At 37.8% G+C, this 22,761-nt stretch overlaps 1 protein-coding gene across 4 annotated transcripts in view; it reads right to left on the bottom strand.

The window, feature by feature from the left end:
- Positions 1-7,589: 7,589 nt before the first annotated feature.
- The window catches only part of PURG (purine rich element binding protein G), a 46,510-nt gene continuing 31,338 nt past the window's right edge, over positions 7,590-22,761 (bottom strand). For 2 of the 4 annotated variants that reach the window (XM_047857109.1, XM_047857112.1), the window contains one exon: positions 15,610-17,959. In XM_047857109.1, coding sequence (XP_047713065.1) covers positions 17,945-17,959 — 15 coding nt within the window. In that variant the 3' untranslated portion in view covers positions 15,610-17,944. Of the gene's footprint in view, positions 7,601-9,084; positions 9,095-15,609; positions 17,960-22,761 lie in introns of those variants that run through there. The other 2 variants (XR_007151753.1, XR_007151752.1) reach the window with 2 other exon arrangements.

Raw genomic sequence — 22,761 nt, forward strand, 5'->3', positions numbered from 1 at the left:
GCTTTTGTCGCAATCTCAGTGACTATGGAATTACAGATGAGAAAAAAGGACAAAGAAATTTTGTCTGAATAAATGACTCACTCTTTTGGAATTTTCTTTATTGGTCAAATCTATTTCTTCTAACTTATTTTTTTAACTCATACTGCATGGTTTCAGAAAAGGTAAGAGTATGTATGGTAAAAATATCTCATTCTTAATCTATCACCTAGTTCTGCTTCCCTAAGGCACCAGTTATTCAGTGTTTCTGGTATACTTGCCAGGAATATTTTCTGTATATGAAAGCAAATATGAGTGCACATTTTCCCTCTTTTCATGCAAATGGTACAATACTATACACAGAGGAAAAATATGGACACTCTTCTGATACCAAAATTATAATTTTGGGAGAAAATGCACTTTTTGGTACTGAATATAATCAGGTAAAGAACCAAAGACTTTGCCGTAGATAAGTTCCTTTGGGAAAAAGACTCTGAGATTTGTGTGTGGGTTGTTCGAGCTACTTGGTTTCTTAGTGTCTCTCCCTTGATTAATATTCTCTGGTGGAAATTAGTAAACAACACAAAGATCTCCACACTTCTTGCCTCTTCCCACATGTCCATCCACAAGCTTCTTCCCTAGACCTCCCTATCCTCGCTGGTCCAATCCTTCTCATTTTTAAAAAATTTTATTTATTTATTTTTAAAGTTTATTTATTTATTTTCAGAGGTGGGGGCGGGGGAGAGCAGAGAGCCAGAGAAGGGGGGAGAGAGAGAGAGAGAGAGAGAGAGAGAGAGAGAGAATCCCAAGCAGGCCCTGCACAGAGCCTAACATGGGGCTCGAACACATGAACTGTGAGATCAAGGCTCGGATGCTTAACTGACTGAGCCACGTAGGCGCTCCCCAATCCTTCTCATTTTAAGCTCTTGACTAAACAGTCAAACCACGTGCCAATGGCCATGAGTCTGTATAGTCTTTCCTTGGGCCACTTTCCCTTCACACAAAGTGAATGATGTGCACCAACAAAAGCTATGCCCATGGGGAAGACTTCCCTTCACCCTTGGTCTTCAGAGCCATCCCTGGGTGGATATGTAGTAGAGCAGCAGTCTGATTTTGACTTATACACACAAACTGAGCTGAATCATCAGTGAACTATGCCCTGTCTTTCTCCTTCTCTGTGAGCTGTCCACAGAGACCCCCTATGTAGCCATAGGTGTCAGCTGCAGGAGAGAGGGTGGGGCAATAGGAGTGAATTACATGGAGCCTGGGTCACCTGCTTGTGCTGCTTACTTTTGCCCTTTGTTCTTGCTTGTGCTCAATCCCAAATGCATCATTTCCATTTTAGAGTGGAATGCTGCTGAACATACTTGACCTTATAACTTTGTGGGTCTGACAGAGCCCATTTCATGATAGGCATTTCTGGATACAGAGTTACTTGATGTCCTATTGTCAAGCACTCTTGTCTTTTCCATGGAAGCTAACAACACACTAGGATCTGTTTTTCAAATGGTGCTCAAACTCCTGACCCAAAGATAAAGAGTCACATGCTCTACCAACTGAGTTAGCCAGGTGCCCCTCAAATGGGTTATAATACCTGCTGCAGATGGTATGATCATACTCCAGAACCCCAGGGGTCTGCATTGTGATTCTTATTTTGGGACTCGTCATAAAATCCATATGGCATACCATAGAGTGTGCTGGGTCAGATGGCAAAATGACAGAGCTGCTTGCAGCCTGGACTTGCTTTGGAGTCCTTTCCTACTCTGATCCTTACTCAAACTGGGAAACTTCCTTGTTATTTGGTAAAATGAGACAAACCATATTTCTAAGTGTAGAATATGGTGCTTCCAAGAACCGGAGATCCCTTCTGGATGTTATGGTTCCATGTTACTTGTGAGAAGTGCAAGGCACATTAAATTGCTTTTCACTTTGGAGGGGATATCCTAACATGCCTCAGACCACTGGTCCTGAATTCTTGCTGATATGGTGGGCCCTTGAATCTCTGCTGGGTTTATTTCCCACTACTTGGAATATGTGTCTTAATAAGGCCTCCAATATATTTGCCACTTCTTGTTCATATGATCATAATTGATGAACAATCATCAATTAATGTGATGTCATCCATATAATGGACCAAGGCAATATTTTGCAGAATGTCCAGGGAATTCAATTCCCTCTGGGCTGTATTTTGACAGAGTGAAATCGCTAACAGTCCTGTGATAGGACAGTAAACGCATACTGTTGTCTGGCCTAAGTCAATGTGAACTTCCTGATAGTGATGACAAAGAATGCGTTGAACAGCTCAGTGGTCACATGCCATGTACCAGAGGCAGTGTGAATATGCTCCAACAGAGATACCACATCTGACACTGTAGGTGCAATTTGGCCTACTATTAGGTTGAGTTTGAGGTAGTTCACTGCCATCTTCCATGATTCAATTTCAGTAGAAGCCAGATCAGAGAATTAAATAGATGTATGATGTGGACCACTAATACTTGCATCATTTAGGTCTTTAAGGGTGGAATTAATCTCTGCCACTGCTCCCTGAAATATATTATTTTTTATTTACTATCTTGGCTGAGGGGGTAGTTTCAGAGATTTCACTTGCCTTTTCCCATTTTTATAAATTTTATCCCACAAACCAAGGAACCAAATTAGGGTATCCTGCTAACTATTAAGTATATGTAGTCCAATAATACATATGCATACACATACACAGAGACAGATGTTGGCAGGGTATAAAATATAGAAAGTCAGTTGTACACAAAATATGCAAATATCAGTTGTATTTTTATAGACTAGGAATGAACAATAAGCAACTTAAATTACAAAAATAGCATGATTTGAGATGCCTGGGAGGCTCAGTTGGTTAAGCATCCGACTTTGGCTCAGGTTACGATCTCACAGTTCGTGAGTTCAAGTCCCGCGTCAGGCTCTGTGCTGACAGCTCAGAGCCTGGAGCCTGCTCTGGATTCTGTGTTTCCCTCTCTCTGCCCCTCCCCCACTTGGACTCTGTCTTTCTCTCAGAAATAAATAAACATGAAAATATTTTTTAATAACATGATTTATAATAATATAAAATTGGGAAATACTTAAATTTGAAAAATATGTACAAGACTCGTACATTTAAAACTATAAGTCATGTCCTCTTGCACTGTTGGTGGGAATGCAAACTGGTGCAGCCACTCTGGAAAACAGTGTGGAGGTTCTTCAGAAAATTAAAAATAGACCTACCCTATGACCCAGCAATAGCACTGCTAGGAATTTACCCAAGGGATACAGGAGTACTGATGCATAGGGACACTTGTACCCCAATGTTTAAAATGTTTTTTTTTTTAATTTTTTTTCAACGTTTATTTATCCTTGGGACAGAGAGAGACAGAGCATGAACGGGGGAGGGGCAGAGAGAGAGGGAGACACAGAATCGGAAACAGGCTCCAGGCTCTGAGCCATCGGCCCAGAGCCCGACGCGGGGCTCGAACTCACAGACCGCGAGATCGTGACCTGGCTGAAGTCGTACGCTTAACCGACTGCACCACCCAGGTGCCCCTGTACCCCAATGTTTATAGCAGCACTCTCAACAATAGCCAAATTATGGAAAGAGCCTAAATGTCCATCAACTGATGAATGGATAAAGAGATTGTGGTTTGTATACACAATGGAGTACTACGTGGCAATGAGAAAGAATGAAATATGGCCCTTTGTAGCAACGTGGATGGAACTGGAGAGTGTGATGCTAAGTGAAATAAGCCATACAGAGAAAGACAGATACCATATGTTTTCACTCTTATGTGGATCCTGAGAAACTTAACAGAAACCCATGGGGGAGGGGAAGGAAAAAAAAAAAAAGAGGTTAGAGTGGGAGAGAGCCAAAGCATAAGAGACTCTTAAAAACTGAGAACAAACTGAAGGTTGATGGGGGGTGGGAAGAAGGGGAGGGTGGGTGATGGGTATTGAGGAGGGCACATTTTGGGATGAGCACTGGGTGTTGTATGGAAACCAATTTGACAATAAATTTCATATATTGAAAAAAAAATAAAACTATAAGTCATGAGAGATATTAAAGAACAATTTGATAATGGGTGGAAGACTCAAGATTGTTAAGGCATCATTTCTCCCCAAACCGGTGTATTGACTGAATGCAACCCCATCAAAATCCCAGTAGGCTTTATTGCGGAAATTGAGAAGCTGAATCTCAAATTCATTTGGAAATGCAGAGAACCTAGAATAGCCAAAATCACTTTATAAAGAATATGAAAGTTGGGAAACTAACACTTCCTGATTCCAAGACGTATTAATTAAGATAGTGTGGTATTGGCACCAAGATGGACACATATAACAATGGAACAGGATAGAGTTCAGAAATAGACTGACACATAAATGGGCAACCGATTTTTCAACGATGACGTGATGGTAAATCAGTAGCAAAGAATAGTCTTTGGAAAAAATGGTGATAGAACAACCGGATATTCCACTGCAACACAATGAAATTAGATCCCTTCTTATAGCATGTACTTTTGTACTCTAAATGGATTATAGACCTAAATATAATACATAAAATTATACAACTTATGAAAGAAAACATTGAAGAGAATCTTTGTGACCTTAAGTTAGGCATAGAATTTTTTGAAATGGTACCAAAAAAACAATTTATAAGAAAAAAAAATGATACATTGAACTTCATCAAAATTAAAAGTTTCTGTTTGAAAGACACTGCTATGAAAATGAAAGGATTAGCCACAGAATGGGAGAAAATGTTTGCAAGTCATAAAGCTGATAATGGACTTGTATAAAGAACTCTTAAAGTTATAACGAAGCGGTAAAAAAAATTGATAAATCAAAAATAGGCAAAGATTTGTAACTTCACCAAAGAAGATATAGAGATATTACATAAGCATATGAAAAAATACACAACATCACTAGGCATTAGGGAAGTGCAAGTTAAAACCATATGAGGCACCTTTACATACCTATTCAAATGACAAAAATTAGAAACACTGACCATACCAAGGATTGACAAGGATGTGGAGGAATGCGAAATGGAACAAGCCCTTTGGAGAACAGTTTGGCAGTTTCTTAAAAAGTTAAACATATACTCACCATGTGATCTAGTCATTCCATTCCATTACTAAAGAGAAATGAAAGCAAACGTGTATAACAATACTTGAACACAACTTTTCATAGCGGCTTTATTTTTTAAAAAATTTTTAAGGTTTATTTTTGAGAGAGAGAGAGAGAGACAGAGACAGAGTGTGAGTGGGCGAGGGGGAGAGAGAGAGGAAGACACAGAATCCTAGGCAGGCTCCAGACTCTGAGCTGTCAGCACAGGGAGATCGTGACCTGAGCCAAAGTTGGCTCCTACTGAGCCATCCAGGCTCCCTGCAGCTTTATTTTTAGTACCCAAATGCTAAGAACAACTCAAATGTCCATCAGGAGACTAATAAATTTAAAAATCTACTGCATCCATACAATGGAATACTATTCAGCAATAAAAAGGAATTAACTATTGATGCACATAATTTGGATTACTTGCAAAATAATTATGCTGAGTCAGAGAACCAAAAAAAAATGAGTACATATGTCATGACTCAATTATATAAAATTCTAGAAAATGCAAACTTACCTACATTGATGGAAAGTAGGTCAGTAGTTGCCTGCAGATGGGGTAAAGGTGAGGATGGGGGTGGGAGAGGGAAGGAAACTTTGCAGGTGATGGATATGTTTATTATTTTGATTGTAGTGAGGGTGTCATGGTTGTATGCATAATCAGAACCTATTCAATTGCACACTTGGAATATGTACAGTGTATAGTAGGTCACTTATGCCTCAATCAGAATTAAAACAAGTATCTCTTTTGACCAAGTAACATTACTTGTTAAGATATGTGTAAACTATAATACAGGACCAATTGAAACCGTAAAAAACCGTGAACAATACAAAGTCTATTATCAGGAGATAAATAAGTTTTGATGGCCTCATGCAGTGAAATACTAGTTATCAAAATAACTATTAATCTCTATACACAGAAAGATGTCTAAGATATTTGAAGTATAAAAAGTAATTTGCTTGTGGTGGGAAGGTAGAGCCATTATGGACAACAGTCCTTAAAAAATTAAACACAGAATTACCATATGATCCAAATATTTTATTCCTAAGTGTATGTACCCAAAAGAATTGGGAACATATGTTCATTTAAAAACTTGTACACAAATGTTCATAGCAGCATTATACACAATAGCTAAAAAAGTGGATATAACTCAAATGTCCATCAGCTGATAAATGGATAAACAAAACATGGTACATCCATACAATGGACTAGTACTCAGGCATAAAAGGAATGAAGCCAAGGTACATGCTACAACATGAGTTAACCTGGAAAACATTATGCTAAGAAAAAGAAGCCAGACATACAAGGCCACATATCATATGATTCCATGTGTGTGAAATGTCTAGAATAGGCACATCCATAGACACTGGAAGTAGATTAGTGGCCGACAGGGCCTGTAAGGAAAGGAAATTGGGATTAACTGCTATTAGGTCCAGGGTTTCTTTTAGAGGGGGTGAAAATATTCTGGAATTAGATTGTGGTGATGGTTGTGCAACATAGTGAATGTCCTAAAAGAGCAGAAGTGTAAACTTTAAGACAGTGAAGTTCATGTTGTGTGACTAAAACCTCAATTTTAAAAAATCTTATTTTAAAAAACTCATAAAAGGGGTTCCTGGGTGACTCAGCCAGTTAAACGTCTGACTTTGGCTCAGGTCATGATTTCACAGTTCCTGAGTTTGAGCCCTGCATCAGGCTCTGTGCTGACAGCTCAGAGACTGGAGCCTGCTTCTGATTCTGTGTCTTCACGTCTCTCTGCCCCTCCCCCGCTCATGCTCTGTCTCTTTCTCTCTCTCTCAAAAATAAATAAACCTTAAAAATATTTTTTTTAAACTTAAAAGAAATAAAAGATGCAATGTTTAAAAAAAGTAATTTGGCTATTGAGTGAAATTGAGTATAGTGAAATATTATTTTTGTTTAAAGCATTATATGCATATGTTAAGATATGCATATAAATAAATTTGGGAGACTACTCACTGACCTGTTAATAGTTATCTCTGAGGAGTGAAGTTATGGAGGGTGTTTACTTTCTAAATAATTTAGATTATTTAGTGATTTACTGATTAGTACCTAATCATTTAGGTACTATTTGATTAAAAATTATGTAATGTGTATATAACTTGTAATTGTGTAAAATCAAATACTTTTTTTAAAAGTTTATTTATTTTTGAGAGAGAGAAAGTATGAGGAGGGGAGGGGCAGAGAGAGAGGATTCCAAGCAGGTTTCGCACTGTCAGTGCAGAATGGTTGCGGGGCTCGAACTCACCAACCATGAGATCATGACCTGAGCCGAAATCAAGAGTCCGTTGCTTAACTGACTGTGCCTACCAGGTGTGCTCAAATCAGATCTTTTAAATGGTTAAAGAAATATGCTAGCAGAGTCTGCTAATAAATACATCATATAGGAAATCTGTTTGGTTTTTTTTTTTAAGTAGGCTTTGTGCCCAGTTTGGAGCCCAACATGGGGCTCTAACTCACAACCTTGAGATCACAACCAGAGCCGAGATCAAGAGTCAGATGCTTAATTGACTGAGCCACCCAGATGCCCCAGGAAATCTTTTAAAAACAATATTTTGTTACACAAAAATCACTGTATTATTTACTTTTTGTATAAATTTAGCTTTTTTGTATTGAAAGATTTTTTTCTTTCTTTCTTTCTTTCTTTCTTTCTTTCTTTCTTTCTTTCTTTCTTTCTTTCATGTTTATTTACTTTTGAGACTAGGAGAGAGAGAGAGAGAGAGAGAGAGACAGAGGTGTGAGCATGGGAGGGGCCGAGAGAGGGAGACACAATCTGAAGCAGGATCCAGGCTCTGAGCTGTCAGCACAGAGCCCGACACAGAGTTCGAACTCATGGATGGCAAGATCATGACCTGAGCTGAAGTCACACGCTCAACTGACTGAGCCACCTGGGCACCCCGAAAGATTTTTCTTTCAATATATAAGATGTGTATAAATATATATGAGATATTTGTATGTTGAAATATTTAAAAAACTTAAAAAATGTTTATTTGTTTTTGAGAGAGAGAGAGAGAGAGAGGAGCACAAGTGGGGGAGGAGCAGAGAGAGAAGGGGACAGAAGATCCCAAGGGGGCTCTGTGCCAATAGATAGGCCCCAACTTACAAAACGCGAGACCATGACCCAAGCCAAAGTCAGATGCTCAACCATCTGAGCCACCCACACGCCCCTATTTTAAAAACTTTTCAAGTAATTTTTTGGGATATAAATTTGACTATTGAGCTTGAGTATTCATAAATATTTTAATACTACTTTTAAATTTATTACTCATTGTCAGTTCAGACTCCAATTAGGTTAATCTTTTCTACAGTTTGCAGGATAAGGATCAAAATGATTCCTCTCTCAAACTGAGCCAGAAAAGCATCAGCATTTCAACAAGGGCCGAGATGGACTCTTTGTGATTGCAAATGCCTCCACCTCCATGCGGTGGCAGGGGTGGAAGGATGCGCATGCGCGGAACACGACAGCCGTGAGAACATGCCCCCCAGATCCCCTATTGTGGGGAGGATACTTACCTGAAGGCATCAGCTACTGTGCTCTGACTTTTTATCATTGTGTCCATGCCAAGGCCGCATTCTCCTGAGATGTTCCTAATGACTGCTCATGGCAGGGTTCCAAAGGCAGGTCCATTTCTCAAAGACACAGGACTTTTCTGAAGGACACTGTTGGCTTGAGGATTCCTGTTGGCCTTGCCAAAACTTTCTTAGAGCAGTGTTGCAGTCTGAGATCTTTCTTTCCTGCATAGGGGCAGGACCAGCATTGGTCTGAAGGATCTCCCAACTTCCTCCAGCTCCCCATTTTCCCTCACCAGCTTTTGCCCCAATAAATCTCTTAAATTGATCTAATTCTATCTTAGCTTCTGCTTTTCAGATGAGCTGGACTAACACAATAAGTACCAAGAATGATCCAAGAAAAGACTGCAGTTTGGGACCAACCCACTAATCACCCAGTGGGCAAAGAGGATGTTAACCTGACTGATAGGTGGAGCAAGGACAGTCCTAGCATAAAGTGATGACTCAAATGCTAAGTACTTCATTGACAGTGACCTAGGGAAATGTCCTGGCTGAGAGGAATGCTGTGGCAGATGTGATGATTCAGGCATTTGAAAGCTATGGTAAGAACAATGTCCTCAAAGATAGCAGAGTTGGCTGATTACTGCTAAGTTGTATTGATGCCAGCCGAGGGTAATGAGAGGCTCAGAGCCATTAATAAATAGTTAATGGCTAAGTGTGAGAGCCAGAGGGTCTCTTTGGTAGATTACAAAGAGGCCCTTGCCTGCTCCAGTGTGGGAGACAGACACAGTTGAACAGACTGAAAATGAAAGAGAATTGCAAAGACCCCCAGATGTTTGAATGTTCAGCCAAGACAGATCTGTTATATGAAGGTCAAGGTGCTGGTTGGGGAAACATGGGACCCTGAAGGACATGTAGATGGATGCTCCTCAGTATATTGTCTCTGCAGGATTCCCCTCCCCACCCCTACACCACTAAATCCTTTAGACTTGCAGAAGTGTCCCAGCTTTCCCTGTTAAGAGCCAGTACTTCAGACACACTAGAAGATGCTGCAGAGACATTTCCCTCACAAGGAACACAGGCTTCCCTCCGTAGCTGCCCTCACCTCTCCCTGTCTGATAACTGAAGATCGGTCCCAGCATAGTCTAGATAGGTACATGCTAGGAATGATGAAGGAGGAAAGAGACTCTAGACTAGAAGAGCTGCAAGAATTATCTAGCACATACAAGCTGGAGCCAGAGGCATATACTTTGGACTGTGTTTTCAGAGTGCTTGATAAGGGGCCTGGAATTTAACTCCATCGGGATCTAAGGTTTTATACCTTGGCAAGAACCTTAGGGAATGGGGCAAAATCACTGCTGTGGTAGTTCTTAGAAGTCTTGAAAAAACAATGACAGCGCTCAGCGCAGTGGAAATTTCTGAGTTGCCCTCAGGAAAGGATTCTGAAACAGGACCAGGCTGCAGTGCAAGTCACATTGCTCATTGGTCCCTATGATCAGCAGAAGGAATAAGGAGGCTGAGGAAAGTGGGAACTCTATTAGGTACCCTATGAATAATCAGGCTCCTGCCACTTCAGTGGTTTTTAGGGGGTCCAGTGGTTGAAAACATGCCAGGATATCTTTTCCAAAGTAAAAGACGTTGGTGCACCTTTTGTCCATAAAATATAGAGGAAGCTTAGCACCTGGTTAGCTTTTTTGAGCTCGGGAGACAACACATTCCACAGATAAGAATATTGTCCTTGCCCATATAGTGTGTGACATGGAAAACTGTCAGCTTTGAGTAGGGCTCAGAGCAGGAAATGCTCTGTAAGAAGTATAGCAGCCCTGTTATTTGGTTCATATGAATGGGCATATCCTATGGCTTTGGAAGTGTTAGTATTGAGAAGGGTGCAGTGGGAAAAAAGAGAGCTTTTGGCAAACCCCAGTGGGAGAGTCCCAGTGCAGAATCCTGGGATTCTGGAATAAGGCCAAGTCGACTAGTAGATAATTTGACACTTTTTGAGAAACAGACATTGGAGGGCTAGGGTACTGGTGGAGATGATGGTTGTGGACTATGGGTACAGAACTGCCCTTCATTATTTGGGTTCTGTTGAACCCTCCAAATCATGAAGTTGGATGGGCCCAAAGGTAGTTCACCAAGACATGGAAATGATATAGGAATGATCAAGCCTGAACAGAACCAGAGATCATGAGAATATTGTATGAACAGGCAGCCCAAGGCCCTTATCTTTAACACCCTCAAACAGGAGCTAAAGCATCGGCATCCCTCTCCCATCTCACATGTATGCACATATGGGGGTTCTCATAAAACCAGCTGAAGGAGGACGAAAAAGCTTGAGCATAGCTTAGGATGAAATGGCTAGATATATGGGTACAAGCTGAAAATGGGTGGGGTGGCCTTGAAAGGACCAGTGGAGGGGGAAAATCTTGCCAGCAGGTGAAGTTGTAAGCAGTGCACCTTGTCATCCCCTTTGTATGGAAGAAGTGGCCTGAGGTGAAAATATTTACACTTCCTGGACAGTGGTCATCAGCTTGGCTCTCTGGTCAGGGGCCTAAAAGGAAAAGAACTGGAAGATTGGAGCACAAAAGTCTGGGGTAGATGCATGTGGATGGACACATGGGAGTGGACATGAATTGTGAAGAGATTCGTTTTACATGTCAATATCCATCAGAAGGCATCCTGAACAACCAAGAAGACAAAATGACTCAGTCAACTGACATGAGTCAGACTGCCACTGGCCGCTTGACAACGAGCACAATGAGCACATGAACAAAGTAGCCATGGGAGCAGAGACAGAAGCATCCAACCAGGGACCCATTTCCCAGTGGAGGTGGACGGAGTGGGCCTATGATCCAACTATGACTAGCACACTATCCAGAGAGAGCCAGCTCCAAGGAATGCAGAAATAGCTTTCTAAAGGCACAGCAAAAGGGCCAATGTGAGGCAATACTCTGAAAGCATGGGATGCCATCCTTTAAGATGCAGTATGTGCATTAAACCAGGGACCTCTATATAGTGCTGTGCACTCAGTAGGAAGAATACATAAACCTGGGAATCAAGGGTGTAGAAGAAGCAGGTGTGGCTTTACTTACCATCACTACTAATGACCCACTGGGTGTTTGTGCCTCCTATCCCTGCAGCTCTGGGCTTTGCAGTTTGGAGGTTCTAGTCCCCAAATGGGGTGTATTCTTGGCAAAGGACACTGCTAGTATCCATTGAACTTCGAGTTATAGCTGCTGCCAGGACACTGTAGACTCCCTATGCCTAGGAATCAGCAGGTTAGGAGAGGAGTCACCAGCTGGACAGGGTTAATTAACCCTGATCATTAGGAGGAGATAACGATGCTTTACACAATGGAGGTAGGGAGGAAGGAATGTGTGCGTGATCCACTCAGGCAGCCTCCTGGTACTTCCTAGCCCACTGTAACTGCTGATGGACCTGTGCGGCAACCGTAGCCCAATCTGAATAAGCCGGATTCCTCAGGAATGAAGGTCTCAGTCATACCACCAGGCAAGTCATTGAGTCGTACCAAGGTAAGGGGTAATTTAGAAAGGATGGTGGAGGAGGAAGACAAGTTCCATTTGCGACCCTGAGATCCAATGCAACATCAGGGGTTGTACTTTATTCCCTAACTTCTCTTTCCTGAGTTTTTCCTTTAGGAAGAGAGGCCTGTGAGGACCACGGAGAGAGTGCTCCTCTAACTTAGGTGGACACGTAAGTCTGTGCAGTGCAGACAGGAGCCTGTGGGGACCCTGAAAATGCATCTTTCGGATTTCCTACTTCAGGGAGCATAATTGACCCACAGACCAGCTGCTATGCTCTGATGTCCATTACCATGTTTGTACTGAGGTTGTGCTTTGCCTAGGCGGCTCCCAGCTGATGACTGAGCATGGCAAGGATACTAAGCAGGCCCATACCTGTAAGACGCTGGCCTCCTCTGAAGGGTGACTTTGGCTCGAGGACTGCCCATTGTTTGGCTGAAATTTTCTTAAAACTGTGCTGAAGTCTAAGAAGTACCTTCTGTACTCCCTTCTTCCCTCCTCCTTAGTTTCTTCTGTCTTCTCCGTCACTGGGTACAGACCTGCATCACAGTCTGATGGCTCCACCAACTCCTTCTCCATTTTCCCTCAATGGCATTTCCTCTAATAAATCTATTGTTATAACCAATCTCATCTTTAAAAAATGTTTTATTTATCTATGTATTTATTTGTTGCTGGGGGGCCTGTGAGCATGAGTGGAGAGGGGCAGAGAGAGAGTCCCAAGCAGGCTCTGCTCCATCACTATCAGCACAGAGCCCACCGTGGGGCTCAAACTCATGAACTGTGGGATCATGACCTGAGCCAAAATCAAGAGTCGGATGGATGCCCAACTGACTGAGTCACCCTTGTGCCCCACATGTAACCCTATCTTGAAATCTGCTTCTTGGAGGACCCAGACAAATACAGATGGCTTCTTTATGTCCGTGAGGCATCAGAGGCAGAGTGGCAAATATGTCAACCTTGTATACTAGGTCTAGTCAACTGGTAGTGGTTGCCGGGAGTGCTGAGTTGAAAAAGATTCCAGAGATGTATGTGGTCCACTGGAAAGAATGCCATGATCTATTGACATGTTCTGTCATGAGGGCAAGGGAAGAGGGTTTTGACCTTTCATTCATTGCTACTGATGATTTGGGATATTCCCAAAGTCTCTATCAAGAAAGGTCAAAGTCAGAGGGGTATCTGTTGTATAGGAAACTTTCATTAATGATGAATGACATTATGATAGTGAATGAATAATGCCAAATATAGCTAATTATTACTAATAATGATGACTACATTAGTAATAATGATATTCTTATTATATGAAATAATGATATAGTACATAATGACTATACAAGATATGAATAACGATAATCCTTAATGATGAATGATAATGATAACATGATATTATATCATTAAGGAGCCTAAAGTGATGCAAATATACTATGTGGTTTGATTATATTGATAAGCAATAACATTTTCACACTGAAAGATGGTGTCATATGGAATTGAAAAAAAAAGATACAAAACATAAGGATGTGTTAGTAATCTCAGTCTCTGACTTGGGGTGACTGCTCTGATGAGCTAGTGTGACTATTTCTGTTTTTTTAATGGAGCCCCATCATAACATGATTAATATTCATTAATATTTCCTTTTACCTGATCTTATACTTGTGAAGTGATGTTCTGACATTAATTAGATTCTATAAGCAGATTTTCCTACTAGAAAGAGAATATGCAACCAGTTGATGTAGGTATTCTAATTTGTTGAGCATTTATTTCCTTCCTCTAAGAATAACTTTTAGTTTTATTTAATTATTATTATTATTATTATTATTATTATTATTTTGTCTGTTTTTAGAGAGAGAGTGAGCACACAAGCAGGGGAGAGGGACAGAGGGGGAGAGAGGAGAGAGAATCTTAAGCAGGCTCCACACTCAGCACAAGGCCTGATGCAGGGCTTGATCCCACAACCTTGGGATCATGACCTGAACCAAAATCAAGAGTTGGATACACAACAGACTGAGCCACTCAGGTACCCCTTAAAAAAATCATTAAAATTTTTTTTTAACATTCATTTTTGAGAGGCAGAGAGAGACAGAGCATGAGTTAGGGAGGGCAAAGAGAGAGGGAGACACAGAATCTGAAGCGGATTCCAGGCTCTGAGCTGTCAGTACAAAGCCCGACGCAGGGCTCCAACTCACGAACCATGAGATCATGACCTGAGTTGAAGTCAGACGCCTAACCAACTGAGCCACCACGCACCCCAAAAAATAATTTTTAAAAAGATAAAGTAATACATGCTTATCATTAAATAACATAAAGAATATAAGGTAAAAATAAAGATTACTTCTTATACAGTTTCCTTTCAGTCCTACTCAATGGGAATAACACTTTATTTTTTGTTGTAAATTAATTTTCTTCACAGGATATCTCATGCTCAACATGTTTTCTTTATGACCTTGTTTAAAAGGGATCTCTTGTGTATTTACTCAGAATGAACTAACAAAACTGAGTTTCTTCATACCCCAAATGGAGGGCCAATCCTTTCATTCAGACTCCTTTTTATTTTCAAGGTCTGGTATGCTCTGCAGAAAGTGTAAGCTTTAGCTACCATTCACAGCATCGAGACCAATTTGGGGAGAATATGTATAATGTTTGCTCACTGCATTATATGGTTAATTCAGTCTTATGAAGTACCACTCATTTGTTTTTATGTGAATTGTCTTACTTAGTTTTTAGTTATTTTCTAGGAGTCTTTTTACTGCCCCACGGATAAAGTGGAGAGTAAGAAAAGTGATGTTAGTCTTAATGAGAACTCAGTATGCACCTGCTTCAATGGTTTTAAAAAAAATGAAGAAGACAAATCTGAAATGATATAGGTTATAAATTGGCTTAAAAATTTTTTTTTTACTGTTTATTTTTTGAGAGAGAGAGAGAAAGAGAGAGAGAGCAGGGGAGGGGCAGACAGAGAGGGAGATACAGAATCTGAGACAGGCTCCAGGCTCTGAGCTGTCAGCCCAGAGCCCAATGCAAGGCTTGAACCCACGAGCTGTGAGATCATGACCTGAGCCAAAGTCAGATATTTAACCAACTGAGCCACCTAGGTGCCCCTATTGGCTTTTAAAAAAATAAGGGTGAGATTATTACTATTGGTCATTTTCAAACTCAACACAATTTCTGATGAGAAAAATTAGTTCCCTAAGATGAGTAGGTTAGGTTTTTAATGTACATGAAATTTATTTCAAAAGATGTTTCTCAATGGAGAATATCTGGATCTTTATTGAAAGTGCTTTCATTCATGGATTTACAGATGACACCTTGAGGTTATGATTTCCAAGGGAAATTATTATTTTAGGAACAGAAAACACAACTTGCCAAAATAATGTTGATAAAACTAAAGACAAACATAATTTTGTAACTTTAAAAAAGCTTAAATAATAAAGAGGGAGAGACTACATTATTTTCATAAATGAACCAAACTTACAAAGTGTATTCATTTTATTTAAGGCTGAGTTTTAAAAATAATTTCATACAAAAAAAAACCTGATAAATTTTGTGAGAATAATTTTTTAGGTGGGACAAACATGATGGTGAACAATAATACACAAATCTGGTGGCTGTAGAGAAAAAATGAGAGATTTTTCATGTAGATTAAAAAGCAGAGATTTTCCAAAAGCAATTTATCCTTTTATCCTTTCATAAAATTATAATTAAATTTTCTTTCAATTAACAGGCAAAATATTACCGCAGAAGTATAGATACTCTAAAACATTCATAGATCTACCTACCCTCTCTCTCTTTTTTTGATTAAAGAAGACCTGGAATTATTGCCACACATTTATTATTTGCCAGTTTTCATAAAATGGCATGCTGTAAAGGTATTTACAAAAATACACAGTAGAAATATCTTTGGAGAGGCTGTGATTTAGTAAATATTGCATTTGTTCAAGACAGTCATGGGGATGTAAGCCCAGTGCTCATATTGGCTCTATTTTTGTCAACTTTATTTTCTGATATTAGAAGTTAGACATGATTTAATAACTATTTGAGGCAGAATTACTGAATATATGCTCTTGATAAAATAAAGAACCCCAGCAACATGGGAATGTAGCCTCAGTCATCAGGCCCACTAGGACAGATAGACAGGTTTGCTCATCTCTTATTTGACATCAATGGTTGTTGCTTGAGGAGTTTTAATAGATTTATTTTGATCTTTTCTTTTTAAATTTAAGGTTGCCCATGGGTTAGGCAAAATACCGAGATTAGAATGCAAATTTGCACACTGCCTTAATACTGACTTTATCTCTAGCTTGGGAGAAACAGCCTTCTGCCCTCTCGAGGAGCAGCTTCACTCGTCCTAATGCTGTGATTCTTAGTGCAGATGCTAAAATTAAAAATCCAATAAGACTAGGCATGGGTTTATCTATTATGCCATCCTGGCATAGGTTATCAGTTTGTCCTGGAAAGTTCCGATTTTATTATATATTTTTTTGTCTGTATTTTCATACATGTAAAGTGGAGCTTTTACTTTAAATATCAGCATAGAGGGATGGCCTTTTCAATGTCATCTGAGCAATAATAAAGGTTCTGAAGGCATACTAGTTTCCATGCAAATGCTATCTCATGGTACATAGATAATAAAACTTTATTAATAAAATACTAAAATACACAAAGGCACTCTCATGGTACATTTTTGGTTTTCTCAACTTACTAATTTCCAGGTCTGATAGGTCTAGTTTTTGTAGATCCGACATAAACTTGATTATAGAAGCCAGGCCACCTGGATTTAAATTCCCAAAGGTACCACAACTTTGGGGGCACAAAATGAAATAACACAATAAACACATAGTAAAATCAATTTCTGTTTGATAGAAGGAAGGGCCCAGTAGAGCTAATCTGCTTTCTGAAAAATAATTAAGAATCCAAACTAATCACACATATAAACCAGTTTATTAGATTGTCAGTGATACTTTGAGACAAATTCAAGTTATTTTATTTTACTTTATATAAACAGAGGAAGGGAGGAAAGTTTTAAACTTCAAGCTTTGTTCAGCATGTGTGCAGTTAGCATCCACAAAAGCACCATTGGATATGGAAGAATTAGCACCACAGAATTTTAGGACCTAACTGTTAACATGCATCACTGGAAAACTTGGAACATAAAAACTGAAGTGGTACGTGGTATGGTCTATTATAAACAATACAAGGCAATTTATGATTTGTTTCCATACAGTACAATACAATCACCAATCAATGAGAACTTTTTAAGTACAATACAGGACAAAAAACACTTTGTACCCTGTTAACACTAAAACAGTTACAGATTTAAAAACATGTTTCTTGTGAGAGGCAGTGGGTTGAAACTATCCCTCCTCCTCTTTTTAAATTGAGTTAAATAGTTACATGATCTCTTAAGAAAGTATTTTCAAATCTATGTCCCTCTACCTCAGTGCTGACAAATGGTTTTTTGAAAACTGAAAGGCTTGATGAATTAAAACAAAACAAAACAAAACAAAGCCAAAACCCGGTAAGAGTCAATAAGTACTCCAGTGTGGTGGAAGATATTCCACATAAGATGAGTTTGAAAATGATGCCAGTGGTGTTGACACTTGTCTTCCCTTCGGTGGAGGGATGTCAAGTACAGAAGCCTTGCATTCACGGTGAACTTCGGTTCATTTCTTTCACACAATGCCTTTATTCTGGAGTGTAACATAAGAGACTTATTCCTTATTCCTCAACTGTTTTTGTAGTGTCATAGGGCTGTTCCTTATGCTGGATTTGACAACAGTGAAAAGGGTTGGTATTCTCCCTGGATTTAGGGAAATTTGAGCTAAAGAAAAAATATTAATTTAAATTTAGCATATATGAAATTTTAAAGGGAGTTTCACTATTTTCACAGTACAAACCCATAATGAATATCATTGAAAACCTTTCTGTTAGAAAGCATGTAACAAACCCTCAATTTTAAGTTATGTCTAGGCCAATTTTGGCATATTAGAAGATACTGTATAAGAAATGTGCAATAAGAATGGATAGATACAGGTATATTCATATCTCAATGCACTGATGCCAAGGAAAATATATTTTTACTCACCAAGAGAAGAATATACCTTGAAGCATCTATGCAGACACATGAATCAATCATGTATCTGCCCAACTTCTAATTCTGGAATAGTGATAACAGGGTCATTTAAGAAAAAGTATTCAATTACAGTATGGCAGCAATTTTATGTTGTATATATTTAACAGCAAAACATTTTTGAAAATAGAATCATTATTATACGGTAAGTTTACAATTCACCATTTCTATACTTGTAATACATGCGTTTATTTGTTTTCCCAGTTAAAAAAAAAATCCCACTAAGACCAACATCTTTCAGAACAACAATCTAACATTAAACAAAACCTCCTAAGGAAAATATTCAGCATCACAGAGATTTGAGAAAAGTCTGTTTACTCAGCATCACAAAATACTCAATAGATCTACATTTAAGATTGTTCATGCCATGACAATTAACACACCTTTGGGTTAATATATCTTATTAAAAAAAAAGATACCAAGATACAAACCAAAGAATTGACATGGAACTTATTTTTAGTTTCTCCTTGATAAGAGTAGACTGCTAATAAACTTGACTCCTGTCTGTACCATGTAATGAAAACTGCATCTATGAAGCAGCATTCACATTTAGCAAAACATTTAAAACTAGTGATAGAAAAATGGCCACCACAGAGAAAGAATTAAAGATAAGTACAATTATAGACAAATGTTTTCTTCTTAAGTGAACTGCCCCCAAATGAAAAGGAAAGCAAAGTTTGTTTGCTTGAAATATTCTTGTGTTAAAAAAATTTCTCGGATAAAAGAAAGCTAGCCTATGTTTTATAAATGTCAGAAAGATGTAAGGTTGAGCTTCAGAAAAAATTTAACTTTTGAAAAAAATTATCCTAGGCTTTTTCTGCTGAATCACCTCCCTTGTATAAATCAACTATTAATTTTCTGAAGAGGGTACAGCTATACAGAGCAGCACACCCATAATACTGATTTAAATTTGATAATTTACCAGGCGGGGCTGACTTGAACATAGAAGAAACAAAACTAATTCTCAATGTTTTAGTTTAAAAAAACTCAACTAAACAAAACTGAGTTACGACAGGCTGGCATAATAATTTTGATTGCCCTTATATTTGACCAACACTTAAACACAAGGTAGTGCCAGTTAAAAATAAGATTTAAAAAACAAAAAGCTGACTAAAGATTGTTCAAGGAAAAAGCCTTCAAATTTTACATTTTTACCCCAAATGACTGTAGACTAACTTAGACTAACAGTTTTGCTATTATCACACATACTTTTGTTACTCTAGAGTTTTATTTCTGAATTGTTCATTGGTTCTACCATGTAACACAATTTTCTGTTAAGGTAAAATACTTTGAATTATTATATTATAAGAAGCTTTAGAAAAACACATAAGCAGGATAAATTTATAAAAGGATAAAGAATATTTTATGGGGTTTAGACAAATTCTATACAGACAAATAGCTAGTTTAAGGTAATAAAGTGCCTTCATTTCTAGGTAATTAATTTTTCATTAAAATATTTTAAGGCTTTATAAGAAACTTAACATTATTAGAAGTTTGATAATATACAGGGTTAGGCTATTAATTAGCATTCTTTCATAGGTCTTAGTTCATTTAGTCTTTTAATCCATATTAGGTGCTTTTCAATAAACAGCAGCTTAAAATTATAAATTTGGATTATAAAGTCTGAATTCTTTTTGTGAAGAAAAAGAAAGATGTATAATTTCTAAATGCTCTGATTTGTACATAAGACTCGCATGTGGCTTATAATAACCTAGCTTATGTTGTAATATGCAACAGCCAATGCCCCTCAACAAGTTCAACAGAATATTTATCCTATGGCAAACAGGGCCATCATTTCACTCATTTATATATTCTGTCGTCTTTACATTTAAAACGATTGTACAGCCTTAAATGGAAAGGCCAGAGGAAATCTCAGATAAATTCTTCAAATACAGGCACAATGAGTATTTTTTATTGCAGTAGCTTATGCATAATCTGCACTGATGGATGCCACCATCCAATGTTAAAGCATTTATATTTGTTTTTATTTTACTTGTACCCATGGGTGTATCACAGTAAAATACTGGAAACCTAACAGAAGTGTCTGCAATAGCCATAATCATACAGAATTCTATTTTTTCTTGTCATTTCTCTTTGGAATGAATATACGAGGGTATTTTAAGCGATGCTGTGTAGTTAGTTATGTTGGCAGCCCCAGATTTTAAGATAAATTATGACTCTATGGATGTCAAGTTACTCAATTGGTTATAGTCAATAAAAACTAATTAAAATGATTGAATATTGTTTTTCAGGAGTTTAGCTATTTTTATGAGATTACTAAAGTCAGGTGCCAGATCAAATGGCCATGATACCCAAAATTCTTATCTAACTACCACTGGATTAATTTTAAATTAAAGGTTTTTGAGGTTAGGATGGAGGAGGAAAGTTAAACCTCATTGCAAAGAATGGTTTAAATTAAATGTTCCACATAATTAGAGAAATGGGAAGTACCAGGAGGAAAAAGTGCCAGTATTAAAACTGAGTTTGGTTTTCAGTCTAAAGCCTAGTAAGAGTAACTCCTGGCAATTAAAAAAAATTAAAACAGCATAAATCTCTATAATTGCACATTCCTTTACCAAAGTGCCACAAGTTACCAAAAATTTTTTTAAATGCATCCGATGCTACTTTTCAAAATCAAAGTACATATAAACTTTTACCTTTTTCATAACAGCATAGTAGTTTTACATATTTATCATAAATTTAAGCAGGAAGTAATTATAACCTTCTAAAAACAGTATAGTGTGTTTTTAAAAAATAACTGTTAGAACCTTTGTCATTATGAAGATTCAAATCCAGGTATAGCCAAAGCATTCCCATAATATCCCAAAACATCATGAGAATTTATTTAGGCAAATTTTATTAGTACTCTGCCATGCAGTGCACAGACACCATAGCTTTTTTTTTTTAATATTGGTTTAGTTATCTTGTTTGAATCTGACTACATATTATACTTACTCTCTTTAATCACTGAAGTGACAATATATGTGTAATAACTGAGTTCTGAAAACAGTATTAAACACTGAGGTTTCTAGCCTTAATTGCTCATTCCTATTAAGCACGCAAAAATGTCTGATGCATGGGTTATTAATCTGCATGCTCTGTCTCTTCATCTAAATGGAAATGTATAGCGATAATCTAATAAGGACAACAGGACATTAGAGACCAAAACACCCAATATATGGAATGAATAAAATAAGCAACTGTATAGAAATTCTCCATATCATTAAATTTGTTAAATCAGGGAAAGACAATAAAAAATAAGATCTCTTTACCAAGTAATAATTATATTAATATATATTTTTAAAAATAAGTGGCATGCATATAATGAGGTTAAATTTTTAATGTTTTTATTGTTTGAATGTGATGAAGTTAAGCTACAGAGGTATGTCATTACAAACTGAGACCAAAAAAACAAACAAAACAAAACTATATTTTTCAGAGGAAAAAGAGTGTGTAAGATCATGATTCTCAATGACAGGACATCTGCCTTCTGTTATGCCACAGGCTAAACATAGCGGTATAGTGCCTCATTTAATTAGGATGAAAATGCTGGTAAAATGTAAAAATGCTAATAATAAAATAAGATTACTTTGTAGTCATGGAACATTAAATGACTATTGAAAAAGAACTCCTTCCTTTTCCTACAGTTTGATAATCTTAATCTTGGGTGTAAGAATGTCACCATATAAAAGGATATGAAAGAAATGCCCAATTCTATAAATTCTTCACCTTCTGAGGATATAGAATAGGATGTAAATTGGTATCTTAGTCCTCTAGGAGAATTCACAAACTTTAAAAACATAAGTAAAAGCAGAAAGAATCAGGCATGATAAATCACTGATAACAACTCCCCCAAACCCAATATACTGATAGGTTAATCACAGAAAGGTAGACATTCATTCTACATAATTTAATGAACGTTCTTTTAGTTTCTCAATATGAAAATACAATTGCTTGTTGGTAGATAACAGTCTTGGATAGTGGCAGCATTTAAAAATTGTTAAAGAAACACTTCAAATAAACACTGAAATGCAGAAGATTCTTAGTAGAAGGTGAAGAATGGGGAAACCCCATGCTATATTTAATTCTTGCATTACCCAAAGTAAGATTGCGCAATCTCTCTTGTCAATACACACAGATATTTTCTTGGCTTTGTAAAATCTACCTAGGAAATTGTATTTACCTAATTTAGCTTTTCCCTGGTAGTAATCCTTTAGCACTGACATAAATATTGAAGATACCTATAAGAACCATTCCTACCATATAATTTAATCTTGTTTTCTATTACTCGGCTATTTTATAGCACTTGTCATTTCCAAAACGCTGCACAACTAATTATGATAGTTACTTGTCATTCTACAAGATGACCCAAGTTAATAAATTGCTTGTGCAGTGGTGGAGCTATACAGGGTTTTCAGAGATCCTATGTATCTTCTCTGTTAGATAGGCAGTTATCTGCATTGCCCTCTGCTATGTATCTTGAGGCTATGCTC

This window comes from Prionailurus viverrinus, chromosome B1 (assembly GCF_022837055.1).
Source record: "Prionailurus viverrinus isolate Anna chromosome B1, UM_Priviv_1.0, whole genome shotgun sequence".
Lineage (NCBI taxonomy): Eukaryota > Metazoa > Chordata > Mammalia > Carnivora > Felidae > Prionailurus > Prionailurus viverrinus.